Consider the following 14,238-nt stretch of genomic DNA (forward strand, 5'->3'; position numbering starts at 1 on the left):
CCATTATTAATGAGGCTCCATTGATGTTAAGTACTACTTGTTCGAACAATTTCACACACCAATCAGGAACTACTGTTTCTCTTGTAGACAAGATTTTTCACCAACCCTGAAGGGAAACACCTACCGGTAATGTGTCTGTAAGTTACTTTTGTACACGTTTAGGGTTTTTCCAGAATACAGAGACAGGTTGTGAATGAGATGTGTATATCCACAAAAGTATCACAGCCTCTTTTCAATAGTCATGTCTAGTAGTCTCGTGTTAGGGAGCAGGGATTTAGGGGGGGGGATTTCTGGAATAGCCTAGAGCTTACCTTTTTAAAATGACTTCAACCTTTGTAAGGTAAAGTTATGGTACATTATAGTAGGCTAAATAGTATGTAAGTTTCTGAAAATGTAATTGTGTTTTGTTTATATTGGTGGTTGTTTGTTGATCACCAACTGCTTTCTGGAATATCACCCTGGAGGTCATAGTTTACCCATCTTTTTATTTACCTTTTTATTTACCAGAGGGCGTTCCCATACCTGGAAGTTGACCTGTATTTGATTGGAGGGGGCGCGACCTGCACCGGTGACTGCTCTCCGCTCCACAGACAACGACACGAACACGAGGTTTGACCGGAGAGACAAGTTGATTTGACAAGTGAACTTTAAAAAGCATACGGTGAGTAAAATTAATCTCTAGCGGAGCTTTGGTGTAAATTAAAACTCCGCTGTACACTTTGATGTGCATGTTGAGTGGTTCGCTTCGTTTAGAGCATCTTTATCCCCGATCTGCGCTGTTCTTTCTGGACGCCAAACCGTATTGAGAAATCTATCAATGTATGCTATATTGCTTATCGGTAAGCGAATTTACCTACTGGAACATGATTGAATACATCTTCTGTATTGGTAGGTCCACCCTTTAATTCGGCATGCAGGTGGTCCAGCAAGCAGCACTTATTACAATATAATCTCAATTTTGTGCAATTGGTTCGCCTGTTAATCCCACAGGCTTCTTCCACGAAAATATGCAGTGTACGGCGGCAGAGCAGTGTGAACAAAGTGTAAAAGTTGAGCGTCTATTGAATTAAAGTGCTGCTTGGTGCATTGTTTGTATGCCGAATATACCAGTGCCTCCTAATAATTCAGTGAAGGTCTTTAGTTATGTTGTTTGAGGTATTAAGCTTAGCTGATAAACAAGAGAGTATCAAGTAGGCAGATAATTGAACGGAGTTTCGTGTATTAGTTTATCCATAGGAGAGAACATCATGTTTGTGTGTGAGGTTAGCAGAATTTAAACAGTGACAGCCATTGACAGTGTATAGGCTAGCATGTCCAAATCACTTTCTGTGCAGCTGAGTGATGTTTGATTGCACAATGTATAACTGCATAGGCTACCTCAATATCTGCGACAATTCAAAAGCAGTTTAATGCCATTCCATAGGTCGTTCAAAAACGTGAAAAGTGTTACCTACTCTGAAAAAATAAAGTACAAAACAAAACAGATTGGGATACTTTAAAACTTTTAGTTTATATATTTTAAAGATGTTGAATGGGAACCTTAAGGGGTTTTCTTTTTGCAAAATTGATAGGCCTGCTTTGCTCAAATCCTACTTATTAATATTACTAATTGTACTCTCCATGAGTTAGACTTCAACTGCAGGCAATACAGCTGTAGGCTGCTCTTACCTGTGCTACAGCATAAAGCCTGTGTGAGAGCACTGTGAAGCAGATCAGCCCTCATGTAAATGTGCCATTTTGCTGATACCAGGCTGTTCCTTGTGTGGTGTGTATGCTGGTATTTGCATGGGATGTTGGCATTTAGAAATTGATTAGTCTGTTTTTCCTTGATGACATATGCTTAATTGGATATACTTTAATCTGGAAATATAAGATATTGAGAAAGCATTATATTTTATACAGGAGTAGACTTGCATTAAAATGACAAATGAGACATTGTGCAGCTAAAACATTGGTCCCACTTTACTAACAGCAGGATGTTGGACATACATTCTGGATCTGGCAAAATGACAACAAATAAAAGGTGAATCAGACTTAATGAGTATCTCATTAGATTTCTGCTGTTTAGAAGCAATTTATTGGCTGCATTCCATTGTTTTGTTTTGTTTTTTTACTTCCTTGAGCTTGTATGTTAATGAGTGATGCAGGCCAACTTCTTATGACAGCCATAAGCAGACAGACAGGAGTGTCAGTGTCTGTTTTGAATGAAAATTCAGTGGTTTGTTTCTTGGGGTCTCTCTGAGGTACTTTCAAGTTGAGAATGTGATCTCTGTATTTGAATGTGCAGAATCAACGTATATCTGACAAATGATTGATTTGTGTTTAATCTGACAGATGATATAAGTTAATAACACTTTGTTTCTGATGTCTCCTCAGATCTGAGTGGCCAACAGCAGGCTAGTTCCTCCTATAGACATTGGATTATAGAGATGCCAATGGAGGGCACGTTGGTTTTAACGCCTGCTCTCCCTCCCACTCCTCCTCGGGACCCTTCTCCTCCTCCAAATGCCCAGGCTGAGGTTTCAGACCACCAAGCTTCTTCTCCTGCGCCTCCCACCATCGGTGCACCTCCTCAACCCCCCGCTCCTCCACCGCCGCCTCCTCCTCCTCCCGCTCCCCCTCCTCCCCCGCCGCCTCCTTTTGCCTCTCGCAACGTCCAGCGGCGCTCCATGAAAAAGGTGAACTGGGACGCCATCCCCAGCCAGTGCGTCCTGGGGAAGTGGAACGTCTGGACGGCTCAGCGGCAGCAGAAGGACCTGGTGCTGGACATCCGGAGCATGGAGGAGCTGTTCAGCCACGTCGACACGCGAGCCTCTCAACGCAGGAGTTGGGCTGTGGGTTCGAAGGGGTTCGAAGGCACGGCCCCCTTTCCCCAGGAGCCGCAGGTAACAAGCTTGGCTTCCATGTGTGCCATGTTTTAAACTTTGGTTAGACAGCAATGGGTGACATGCAGTAAGAGACCTTACTGAACTTTTATGGGCATGTAACCTCAAACGGCCAGGGAAGTAGCCTAATCGCCTCACAAATGGCCCACAAACGGGAACTGATTGGTCTATGGTTCCCATAGAATTTTGTGCATCACTGAGGAAGTGTATCATGAAAACAATAGTTGGTATCATGTTTGCTTCCTCAAAGGTGGTGGAAAATATTACGTTCAGCATGGCCACTGAGCAATTTTATGCTGATTAGCCATTTTAAAAGATGTCTAAATGGTTGTAGACGTCAAGGCTAAAATGAGGCTACATAGACTTTATATGTGAAAGTTTAGTAGAGGTCTGCATCTTAGACTACATCTTCTATATGACAAAACTAAAGCATTATCTTGTATTTATCTGGTGCATAGTTTTTTATATTTACAGCTGTTTATGCATTGTTTTAATATGTAATAATATATTTACTGCTTGGTCTAAAACTGGGCTATACATAGCCAAAAAGATCCTGGGCTACAGTATATGAGAGCTAAAGCGTAGATGTAACGTTGAAATGACATCTAGTGCTCAGTGGGTGGACTTGTTTCGTTGTTCTTATTTGAACAGGGCTGAACATGGGTGGAATTGCATTGTTTTTGATCGGTATCCATGATCAGTAGTTCCTTTCTCTTTAGGTCTCAATCCTCGACTCCAAAAAGAGCATGAATATTGGGATCTTCCTGAAACAATTCAAGAGGTGAGGAAACAGCTGAGGTAAAATCTGCAAAAAAAAGAGAGAGGTGTTGGTGAGAATGTTTAAAGAGAAAAGGAGTGTATGATCGAGTGAAAGAAAAATGCATAACAGGAGATGAGGGGAGAAAAACATGGTAAGAGATAAATAAGATTGTTGGACCATGAAGGAGCATCACAGTGCTAAAAACTAAAGGCACTGTGAGTGGAAAAATTGCAGTGTGTGGCAGTGAGAGCAGCGTACTTCCATGTCAAACACTGAGTCAGTCAGAAATCCGGATGTCAAAGCTCTATCTACTTCCACTGTGTCATTCATCACTAATCCAACATGCCCTTTATCTCAAGGGACCATATTCAAATAAATGAAAATGCCTTTCTTTAAAATGGCACTCAAGAGTGTTTAGTCACAAGATGGGAAACAACACCTTTTGTTTAAAAAAAAGAAATAATCCTGAGTCACTTCATTAATACTTAAACGATAGGAAGACATTATAGCCATGCTGAACTAGTCAGTGAGGCTGAACAGTGAGGATGGAAAGAAAGGAAACACCCTGTGGAAGTTGGGTGCAGCATGTTTGGTGCCAAAACCAGAAGGTTCAGAGGTCCTTTGAGCCTGTGATTTTTTTTGTCAAGGGTGGAAGTAACTAATTACATTTACTCAGTAATTTTACTTGTGCTTAAGTTGTTTTTTACTGAAGTATTGTACTTTTTTAATGGTACATTTTAAATTACATCCATTACAGATTACTCATTTTGTGGCTCTCCATTAGCAGCAGAAACTGGATAATCATAAATTGACAAATTGTGGAGCCGTTCACAGTGAACGGTCAGTCAGCAAAGAAGAGAAGAGTAATCTGGCTTTACTTTGTTTGTGCACTTTATTTTGTAGTTTCCAAATTTTCCACTTTTGCACTCTGTCCTCTCATCCTTTTAGAATCACATGGGTAAGATCACATCTATCAATGTTCTCTTTTCTAAAAAGTTACTTTTACTCTGAGTCCATTTTAAATGAGCTACATAAGTAGATTTTTACACCAGTACTTTTACTTCTACTTTCAGAATTTCAGATCGGGGCTAAAACTTCTCTTTCCTCCACGTTTTTTTTTTTTTTATACTATTTGGTTTCTGAACTGCTGTCCAAACTGTTTCAAGCCACAAGGGTCAGCTGTCCCATTTGCCTATTGTTGTTGAGAAGAAAATAGTGTGTGGAAAATACTTAAAGGTAAATGTAGCTGAGTTGAATAGGGGAGTTTAGGTGTGATTAATGCTCAGAGTGGGTACTGTATATAAGGGGCTGATTTCAGATGCTATAATTCAGTACTGTCCTGGGCCTAATTGAGTAAAACATCTGTGCTCTTACTCTTCCCCTTTTCCTCTAACATCCAAGCCATAATAGAGCCACAACGGATAGTTACATTAGATCCTGTGTACTTGTAAGTGTTTTATAGTATGCAGGTAGGTAGGTAGGTAGCCTCCTCGGCACCGGAGCCAGTTTCTGCTCCTGAACCTTATCTAGATGATGTCACTTTCAGTTCAAGGTTCATTCACCTCGTACTTTGAATATCAAATGCACTTGTCAGTGTGCGTCAACAGCTAAGCGCTTTAATGACGTCTGGTTGTCAGCATAAATGCCTTTCAGTCAAATTCAAATAGAGTGAGCATCTGTGTGTCAGTTGATTAAAGTGAGCTTTATAATGCCATATGAAGCCAGTTTGTTATTGGTGGGATGCTGTAAGAATACTGATTGAAGGCATTTTGTCAGGAGCAGAACATCAAAAGACAAAACAAGGGAAAATATTTTGAGGTTAAACTTGTCTTATAAAGTACTGTGTGTGGACTGAATATCTCAACAGACATTTAGAATATTGATTGCTGTCTTGCCACCATGGTACATGGTATGTACAACATTATGTTGTCATGGTGACATCTGTCTGTGTCTAGCTGTCTGTTTTGTGAACACAATAACTCAAGAACAATACATGATAGAAACCTCATACTTACTCCACAGGTTTTTGGAGCACCTTGCTGCATAAATTTACATATTAACGAGGAAAAACAGATTTTCCAGTTCATATTAACCAGTTCATATTAATACCACCCATGTGTTATGTGAAGACAAGTATGTTGACATAGAAATATTTGCTAAGTAATGTATTAATTAGCTTAATTAATGACCTCATTGACATAACTGTTGATGTTTAATATATCATGGTGATGATGGCGGGACATAAGGCAGCTGACGTGCCTCTTGGTTAGTGTTGTCTTTTGTCTCCCTCTGCAGGCCAGTGGCAGAAATGGTGGAGGACGTTCGTCAGGGGAATTGGCTCCGATTTGGAACGGGCAAACTCAAAGAGCTGTGTAAACTGCTGCCAGAAGACAGTGAGGTAACGACAACTCTTTTGTTCTCATCTGTCCTCTTCATGGGAGAGTGGGCCCCATGTGCAGAAAATGTGCATCATGAGTATTGAATGTCTTGGAATAAGAGCTCTACTTTAAGGCCAGTTTCCCTCCTGAATTTATATTAAGGGATTTAATTCAAAAATACTATGCATCTATTTCAAAGAAAGCATTCAAAAATGCATCATAGATTGTATTTTACAGGTAAAGGTCTTTAAGATGGTTTAGATTCAAAATTTAATCTATATTTCCATAATATGTTACACAATCATTCTTGTTGTTTGCATTCATTCAGGAAGAGTATTTTTTGAATGTTTCATATCTCATTTTAGAGGAAAACATGTTCATGCTCCCTGACCAGTGATCCTAGAGTACTCCTATTCTCTGGACCCTTTTTTATCCAATCTAATCTTGCAATATCTATGAGAGGGACTGATTACAGAAAAACCTCATGTTTGTTGAATCAAACTGTTGCCACTGTACAGGTGAAGCAGCTGCTGTCATTCAGTGGGAACCTCTCCCTGTTACCTGAGGCTGATCGGTTCATGGTGCAGCTGGTCAAAGTGCCAGGGTGAGTCTGAAGAGGTTTTCCAAAACAAAATGTACACTGTTTTAGTTGTCGTTTATGACTCATAATGTTATGAAATGATTGCCCACATGTAAGTAAAACTCAAGGACTATTATTAAAGTTCTTTGAAATCTCAAGACATTTACTGGCAAAAGAGTAATAATTTTGAGGACTGAATCATCTGAATTTTACATATATTGAGCAAGCAAGTATTTGCAATAAAAAACCTTTAGTTGCTACAGTGTTGTCAGCGAAAGGAATGCTAAAATTGATTTCTGTGGGCTAAAATAGTCCTGGTGGGAAACTATTACAAAGTGCCCAATAAGTCCTTTTATAATGGATAGTAAAAGAGTTGAAACGATTGACGACAGCTAATGTAGTAATCGGCAGGTGTGTCAATGTGTCTTGACTTTAGCTACGAGGAATGCCTGAAGACTATGGTGCTGAGGGAGGAATTCTTTCCTCTTATGGAGGAGGTGAAGAACTCTGTTGCTGTGATGACCAAAGCAGCTAATGGTAACACACACACACACACACACACACACCACACAGAACTGCTCACAACCCCTCCTTTGATCTGCCTTTTTCCCCTCACTTCTCATTTTGTCTTGTTTCTTTCTCTCTTTCTTCTCTCCCTCAGAGCTGCTGGACTGTGACGACCTGCACTCAATCATTCTGCTGGTATTGAAAGCCGGGAACTACATGAACGCTGTTGGTATTTTTCCCTCAGAACTATATGGTTTTATTAACTATGCTAATGCATTATTTCTTATGCTTTGAAGCTGCCCGCTATGCTCCAAGAGCCTTTTGACTCTGCGTTTCTTATACTGATAAATCGATTGTTGAAATATTTATTATTCAGGGAGGGTACAGTGGCAATGCCATTGGCTTCAGGATGACCTCTCTGCTCAAGTTGGCAGACACCAAGGCCAACAAGCCTGGCATGAACCTCATGCACTATGTCGCCAAGGTGAGGAGGAGCCATGGGAAGGACAGAAAAGATTTGTGAAATCACAGAAAGCCCTGCTAACTATCCCGCTATGTCTCTTGACAATGACGTAATTGATTTTATTCCCTCTCTCCATCTCATTAACTCACCATTGCTCTCCCTCCTTTGTCTTCCACCCACAGCAAGCTGAGGACATTGGTACTGAGCTGCTGACGTTTCCCAGCCAGCTCAAACACATTGGGATGGCATCTAGGTGGCTATTTTATATTAATTCACACTAGCTTCAAATGTTGCCATCTATTTGAAATTGAATCGGATTAATACAATGAACAATTTTGTGTTGTTTTGGACTATGTTGTGTCAATATATGAATGTTGTTGGTTACCTCTTAGAATTTGCAAAGAGGAGGTCATGACAGAGTTTGAAAGAGAAGTCAAGAAGATCAAGGAAGTGAAATTGTATGCCAGCAGACAACCTGGCTTACTGCAACAGATGGAGACCTTTCTCATGGTGAGGATTTCTCAAGTTGGGTCTGAAAGAGATTGGACCGATCTTATGAGTTTAGGTTGAGCGTTCGAGCAACTTTTCTGTTTTTAATGATTTTCTGTAGGTTGTTAAAGTATGTTATTCCACTGCATAGCAAAAGCACCAACTGAACTTGAGATTACTTTGTGCACTTTTTTGCATTTTTATGTCCCTCTACTTTGCTGAAATGTCATACGCTGTATGTTTTGATCTCCCAGAGGGCTGACGCCAAGCTGGCTGATGTAGAGTCGTCTGTCCAGGAGCTACGCTCTCTGAGCCATGCTGTGGCCGAGTATTTCTGTGAAGATCCAGCTTCCTTCAAACTGGATGAGTGCTGCTCCATCTTCCATTCTTTTTGCAAGAAGTTTGACATAGCAATAAAGGTGAGATTAGAGACAGTATATTTCCAAAGGCATAAATAGTATAGTGTACAGAAGAAACTACATCAGAGAGAATCTGTTGGTGGGGAGGCTGGTCCATAGAGGATCAGGGAGATGATCCTCTCCAATTTGAAGAAATTCGTCCTGCATCTTAAAAAGCCCTGTCCTCAACTTTTTTGAGTCACTTACCTCCACTATATTGTATCTTACTTCCTCTCTTTCTCCTGCTACAGGAAAACCGAGAGCGAGAGGCAGCAGAGCTGAGGCGCAAGCGGAAGGAGAGCTTACGTCTTTCGGCCAAACGCCACTCCACATGGTCCAGCCTGGACCCTAAGCCTGATAAGGAGACCTCTAGCTTGGAGTCAGCCCTACACAGCTTTCTGTCCACAGTTCCAGAGGGTGTTGCCAGGTGCAGGCGGAGTGTGCTGCCCCCAATCGAAGGATCCCCCACTGAGCGCAGTCCCCGGACGGACCGATCGGTAGAAGAACCAGATGTTGGCTCAGGGAGCAGACAGGGGAGAAGCCCAGAGAAGAAGCAACCCAAGCTGCAGAAAGGGGAAGAGCAGATGGCGGCGCTGGAAAAGAAGGAGGAAGCTGAGAAGATGCGTGAGGTGACTCGGAAGGTGCTTCGCTACCAGAGCAGCCAAGGCAGCCTCGGTGGGGACAAAGTCTCAGGAACCCCTCGGCGGCCAGAGAGAGCTGAGGCCACGCCTACTACCCCAAGCACCCCTCGCCCTAGAACCAGGGACTTCATCTTCTTTGGCAGCAATGGGAATCTGGGCTCCCCATGGACTATCCTCAGCCCTCTCACCTGCCCCCGTGGGAACTGCCCCCCACGAAACAGACACCCCTCCAATCGCAGACTCTCCTCCATATCCAGTGGAGATGACCCTGATGATGAAGTCTGGCAGCTGTCCTCCACACCGTCCCACTCCAGTCCCACCACTGCCACTACATCTTACCCTGCCACCGCATGTCCCCGCATGGTCCTGCAAGAGAACGATGGAGGAGGAGGCGATCATCTACCTCATACCCCTTGCCCAGACAGTCCGGCGTCGACATCTGGGGGGTCCGCGTCCCTTCCTGATTGCCCCAGTCAGAGAGCTCCGTCCCAGGGGCCGCTCCTCAGGTCGGTCTCCTTAGATGAAACCGGACGATCTCCAGCATCTGGCTTCTGGCTGGGGGACTTGTTCCAGAGAAGCATATCTCAGAGGACGAGGTCGTACTCCTCGGGGTCTAGGACAGAAACGGTGACAGAAGGAGGAGGTGGAGTTTGTTCAGGTGCGCGAATAAAGGCGGGGAAGCACTTTGAGAGGCAGGTAAGCTCCTCTGGGTTCATGTCCTTCTTCAAACGCATCGGAGGCAGGAGTAGAGCTGCTGATGTGGAAGAACAGAACTTCAGAGGATCCAACACTTAATAAAAGACAATTTTTTGTCTTTTTTTTTTTTTTTTTTTTTTGTTTTAGATTGTGAAAATTTATTGTGCTTTTCTCATGTTTTACCGTTCAGTGGAACCAAGGCAAATGAGGACTTGCTTTGAACTGTGAAGGTTTTGATTTTTGGGGGTCAAACCACATTCAAAAATCTTAAATCTTAAAGCATGTTTCTTGTTTTGTGTGAACAATAAAGGATATCTTTCTACTTTTATCATTTTTCTTTTATATGGACTGTGTATTTAATTTTTAAATATTATCCACTAATTTTCAACTTGAAATATTTAGCTCTGTAGCTGAGCCTCAGCAAGGGTCCCCTGTTTTTACCCTTTATGAAATCCTCTGAAGTCTGACTGGTATTGATGTCTCCTTAGTGACGCTGCTCAGTTTCCCCTGCTTGCTTTCCACTTCATCTATTATTTCTTCTCCTGTCAGTCTGGCTGGAAGGCCATCGCACAGGTAACAGAGAGGTTAGGCTTTACCTTAGGAGGTATTTCTAAAATGTTTTAAATATATGCGCAGAGAAGGAAGCACCTGGCAAGCACCTTTTGTACTGTCCTGTCAAAACGGAGACAAGGAATTTGTTTTAGACCACATATCTACCAATTTACATTTAAAACTGTTAGCTGATGCTCTAATCCAGAAAGACACTTGATGAGTAAGCAGGTAGGGGTTCAGTTTCTTGCTTAAGAACATTTCAACCGGACACATGGCTGTTGACGGACACACACTGGCTGCCTTTCACCTTTTGCTTTCAGGATGATCTCTCTAACCGCTATGACCCCCTGCTGTGTCTATATTCAGCAGTAGGATGAGATTTGGGACCGAGCTGCGTTACCAGGGCAACAATGTTTGTTTACAACCATTCCATTTGGCCGCTCTCACAGTGTAATAATACTCTCTGGAAGAAACTGCTCCACACAGACTCCTTTCTTGCTGCTCTGTCCTGCTCCCCCATCCATCCCTCCCGCTGGCAGCCGCTCAATGGGGACTTTGGCTGACGTCTGCATTTCAAATGATGGGGCAAAATGAATAGAGTGAAAGGAGGAATTTGGGAATGGAGAGTTTTCATGAAGGAACTGAGCTTTCCTGCAGTGGCAGAAGCAGATCATGAAATGGCAATATGGCCAGTGCTGATTCTCTCGTCTAGCTGTGACCATTTCCTTCATACTTTGAGATTTATGTTGCCGATACAAAAGCCCAAAGCAAGGCCTTGTACACAAGCAGAGAGATAATAGTCTGGTGCTTGGAACAGAGTGTTATGTCAGCGGCGACTGACCCGTTTGATGTAAAATGAGAGCGGCGCAGTACAATCAGGCCATTGTGACGGTATGTTGAGTGCTGCTGAGTGCCATCTCATGTGAGTCAACTCCTGAGGACTGGAGGTGACCTGCAGTCCCCACTGAGTCTTACTCTCACCAAGGCTATGCTAATCAACCATGTTCAGAGTGTGTGTGTGTGTGTCTGTCCCAGTGAAAGATGAGAAACAAGCTTGAATAGAGAAAAGGAAGGAGGTAGAGAGGGTGGGGGAAACTTGGACTGAGTGAGAGAAAGGGAGAAGTAAAGTTGTATTGTGAGCAAGCATTTAACCAGAGAAGAGCCTGTGAGAGAGAGAGAGAGGGAGAGAGGGAGGGGAAGCCAATATCTTATCAATGATACTGAGAAAATACAAAGGCGAGTGTATATGAAGAAGAAGGACTGAGGACAAGAGGACTGAAAAGGAGCAGAGAAGCAACACATTTAAGACTGGATGGTGATAATCCTGGATATTAACGTGGGAACTGGCAACAGGATCGAAAAGGTACTAATATTAAACATAATTTCATGAGTGCATGAATATAAATCACCTATAAAATGTTATTTGTCAATCACAAATAAAAACATCACTAAGTAGAAAATATTTCCATGTTTACTATGATTTACTATATTTGGCATCGGAAGCATAAAGCTTAAGCATGGGAGCAAATTGGACAAAGCCACTCTGAAATTCAATTCCCTGCTCTTTAGCAGACAGACAGAAGATCACACTGTTTGGCAACTATGGTGGATGTTTGTGCTGTTAACTTAATCCACCGTAACAGCAATAGGCATTAGTCTGTTTACAAGTGTTGTAATTAGATTTGAGGTTAAAAGGGAACACCGTGAAGAATCCACTCTTGTGATGCAGTGAGATGCATTTTTTTGCATTTCAAATCACATTTTAGGTGTTTAGCCGACACATTTATCCAGAACGGCTTAAAAAGAGTGAGCCGGTTTTCTCAAGTACCCACACTTCGACAAGGGGCACATTGGCTGTTGCAGGGATCAAACCTGTGCCCAATCGGTTATTTGGCAATCTCAGCCGCTCTTCCACCCTAATGCATAACAACTGGTTCTGATGGTCTTCATGCAGAAACAGCTTATATTTTAACATAGTATGTGCACATACTGACACAAATGGTAGAGGGACTGCAGGACTTCACAAATCAAGCCCTCCCTTTAACAGATTACTACACACCAGTGTTATAGTAGTCTGACTTGAGTCCCAGTTTTGATGACTCGTGATTCAATATTGATGGACTCAGACTTGCACACTGAGGACTTGACCTTTAATTTGGGACTCAATCACCTTAGCCACAGGCTACATATGAAAAATTTGTACCTGATCACCTGGTTGGTTAACAATAGGCCTACATATAGGCTGTGAAAGTTGATCTTACAAAACAACTACTGATAGGATGATGTAACATATTGGTGAACGTGTGGTGGATGAGCATGAGAACTATTGAATGATTCAGTGATTTAATTTATTATGGGTAAAAAAATAATCAAACATGTTAAATGACTTGGCATGTTACATTGAACCCAGAGGATGGCACAGAACACTTATTTCCAATGTGGTCCTCATGTATTTCAAAACTTAAAAACAAAAAAAAAAAAAATGTACTTAAATCCACAGGTCTGCAGCCCGACTGCTGTCGAAACCCACCACTTCAGAGTCAGCATTCTCTCTTATAAACTACCTATTAATGTGACCGATGTAATTATAGCCTGTGTGCATTTTAATTGTTTCTAATTACTTACACTACAACTGGGACTCCAGCCATGAGGATTTCTGACTAGCCTACACATGAACTTAGTGATGACCTAACTTGACCACGACACACATAAAGAAAGGATTGACCCCGACGTGATTTGAACACGCAACCTTCTGATCTGGAGTCAGACGCGCTACCGTTGCGCCACGAGGTCGTCTGTCCCGTAAGAAGACATAAATAAAACATCATACTAGGGACACATGCTACTGTTTATTTCATGGGATATTTAGTGGGTCTTCACTGTGTTCACTCTCACTCTTTCTCAGTCTTGACGCTATTACCTAGGTTACCTCATTCATTATAACCCCATAATAACAGCGCCCCTGATCCCTGCCCTCAATTTGGATTTTTGTGGGAAACTTTGTGTGCTCCCTCGTTAACATTTACACACCATTAAGCCTTTCTTTATCAAACAAATACGACAAAAGACTGCGCTGCTGCACCGCTCAGATACAATGTAAAGACATCATAAATGCCTAGAGACGTTACTGCTTTCACCCCGGCGACGAAGTGCGCACTTTGTTTTCAATGTGCGCGAAAAGGTTTGGAAAGATAGCAGCAGTCCTCTGTTTTTGGATTTTAAGTTGTGGGCCTATCACTGATAAAGTATAATAACCTAGTTCTTATTTTGTTCGACACAAGAATGAACCTGAGATCACAGTGCTCCTATAAGATCTTGCCTGCATTATACTGTATAACAAAAGTCTACATGAATTCCTCTATATTAATCACTTTTTGTATCTATTAAGGTTCATTAGGTGTTATTGTCCTCCGTCAGTCACAAGATGGTGCAATAGAGCAGTGGTTGGTTGCTTTCTGATTCACCACTGCCATCCTATTTAACTCACTTCCTGCTTTTACGTCCACACCAGAGCCACCAAGGCCCTCCACAAAATTATATATGGCTGTCCAAAGGCTGATAAGTGAAAAGATAGTCTATTTGGTCTAAAGTAATGCAACTTATAGACAAATGAGTTTGACATAACTAGCTATCACCTATCACTTAATCACCTATTTTGGGATACAGCTCTCCCTTGTTACATCTTTATCCTTTGCCTCCTTTGATCTAAACAGACTGGATTTTTTTTCTGCCAATAGCCTACACTATTTGTGAGGTATTGAACTTAATATGTGGTAATATGCTGGAAGAGAAACTGCCAAAACAAATACACCATCATAGCCAGTATCCTTGTGTGTCCTTACCTGTGTTGTTAGTGTTTGTTATTCAAATGATTGCTCCAGATTCGGCA

The 14,238-nt window shown here is 42.0% G+C and overlaps 1 protein-coding gene and 1 non-coding gene across 2 annotated transcripts; one reads left to right on the top strand and one right to left on the bottom strand.

The window, feature by feature from the left end:
* Window positions 1-2,429: 2,429 nt before the first annotated feature.
* LOC139645325 (FH2 domain-containing protein 1-like) lies at window positions 2,430-10,103 on the top strand. Its single transcript, XM_071521019.1, has 11 exons — window positions 2,430-2,885; window positions 3,605-3,666; window positions 5,941-6,043; window positions 6,542-6,627; window positions 7,040-7,140; window positions 7,265-7,335; window positions 7,487-7,594; window positions 7,756-7,826; window positions 7,966-8,083; window positions 8,317-8,481; window positions 8,712-10,103. The coding sequence occupies exons 1-11, from the start codon at window positions 2,430-2,432 to the stop codon at window positions 9,894-9,896; spliced, it is 2,526 nt and encodes an 841-aa protein (XP_071377120.1). The 3' UTR covers window positions 9,897-10,103.
* Window positions 10,104-13,070: 2,967 nt separating this feature from the next.
* trnaw-cca (transfer RNA tryptophan (anticodon CCA)) lies at window positions 13,071-13,142 on the bottom strand. Its single transcript has one exon. It is a non-coding gene; the product is annotated as a tRNA-Trp (tRNA).
* Window positions 13,143-14,238: the final 1,096 nt, after the last annotated feature.

This window comes from Centroberyx affinis, unplaced genomic scaffold (genome assembly GCF_046629955.1).
Source record: "Centroberyx affinis isolate AG114_WGS23_722 - 3 ecotype Tasmania unplaced genomic scaffold, CSIRO-AGI_Caff_v1 ptg000844l_1, whole genome shotgun sequence".
In the NCBI taxonomy this organism is placed as follows: Eukaryota; Metazoa; Chordata; class Actinopteri; order Beryciformes; family Berycidae; genus Centroberyx; species Centroberyx affinis.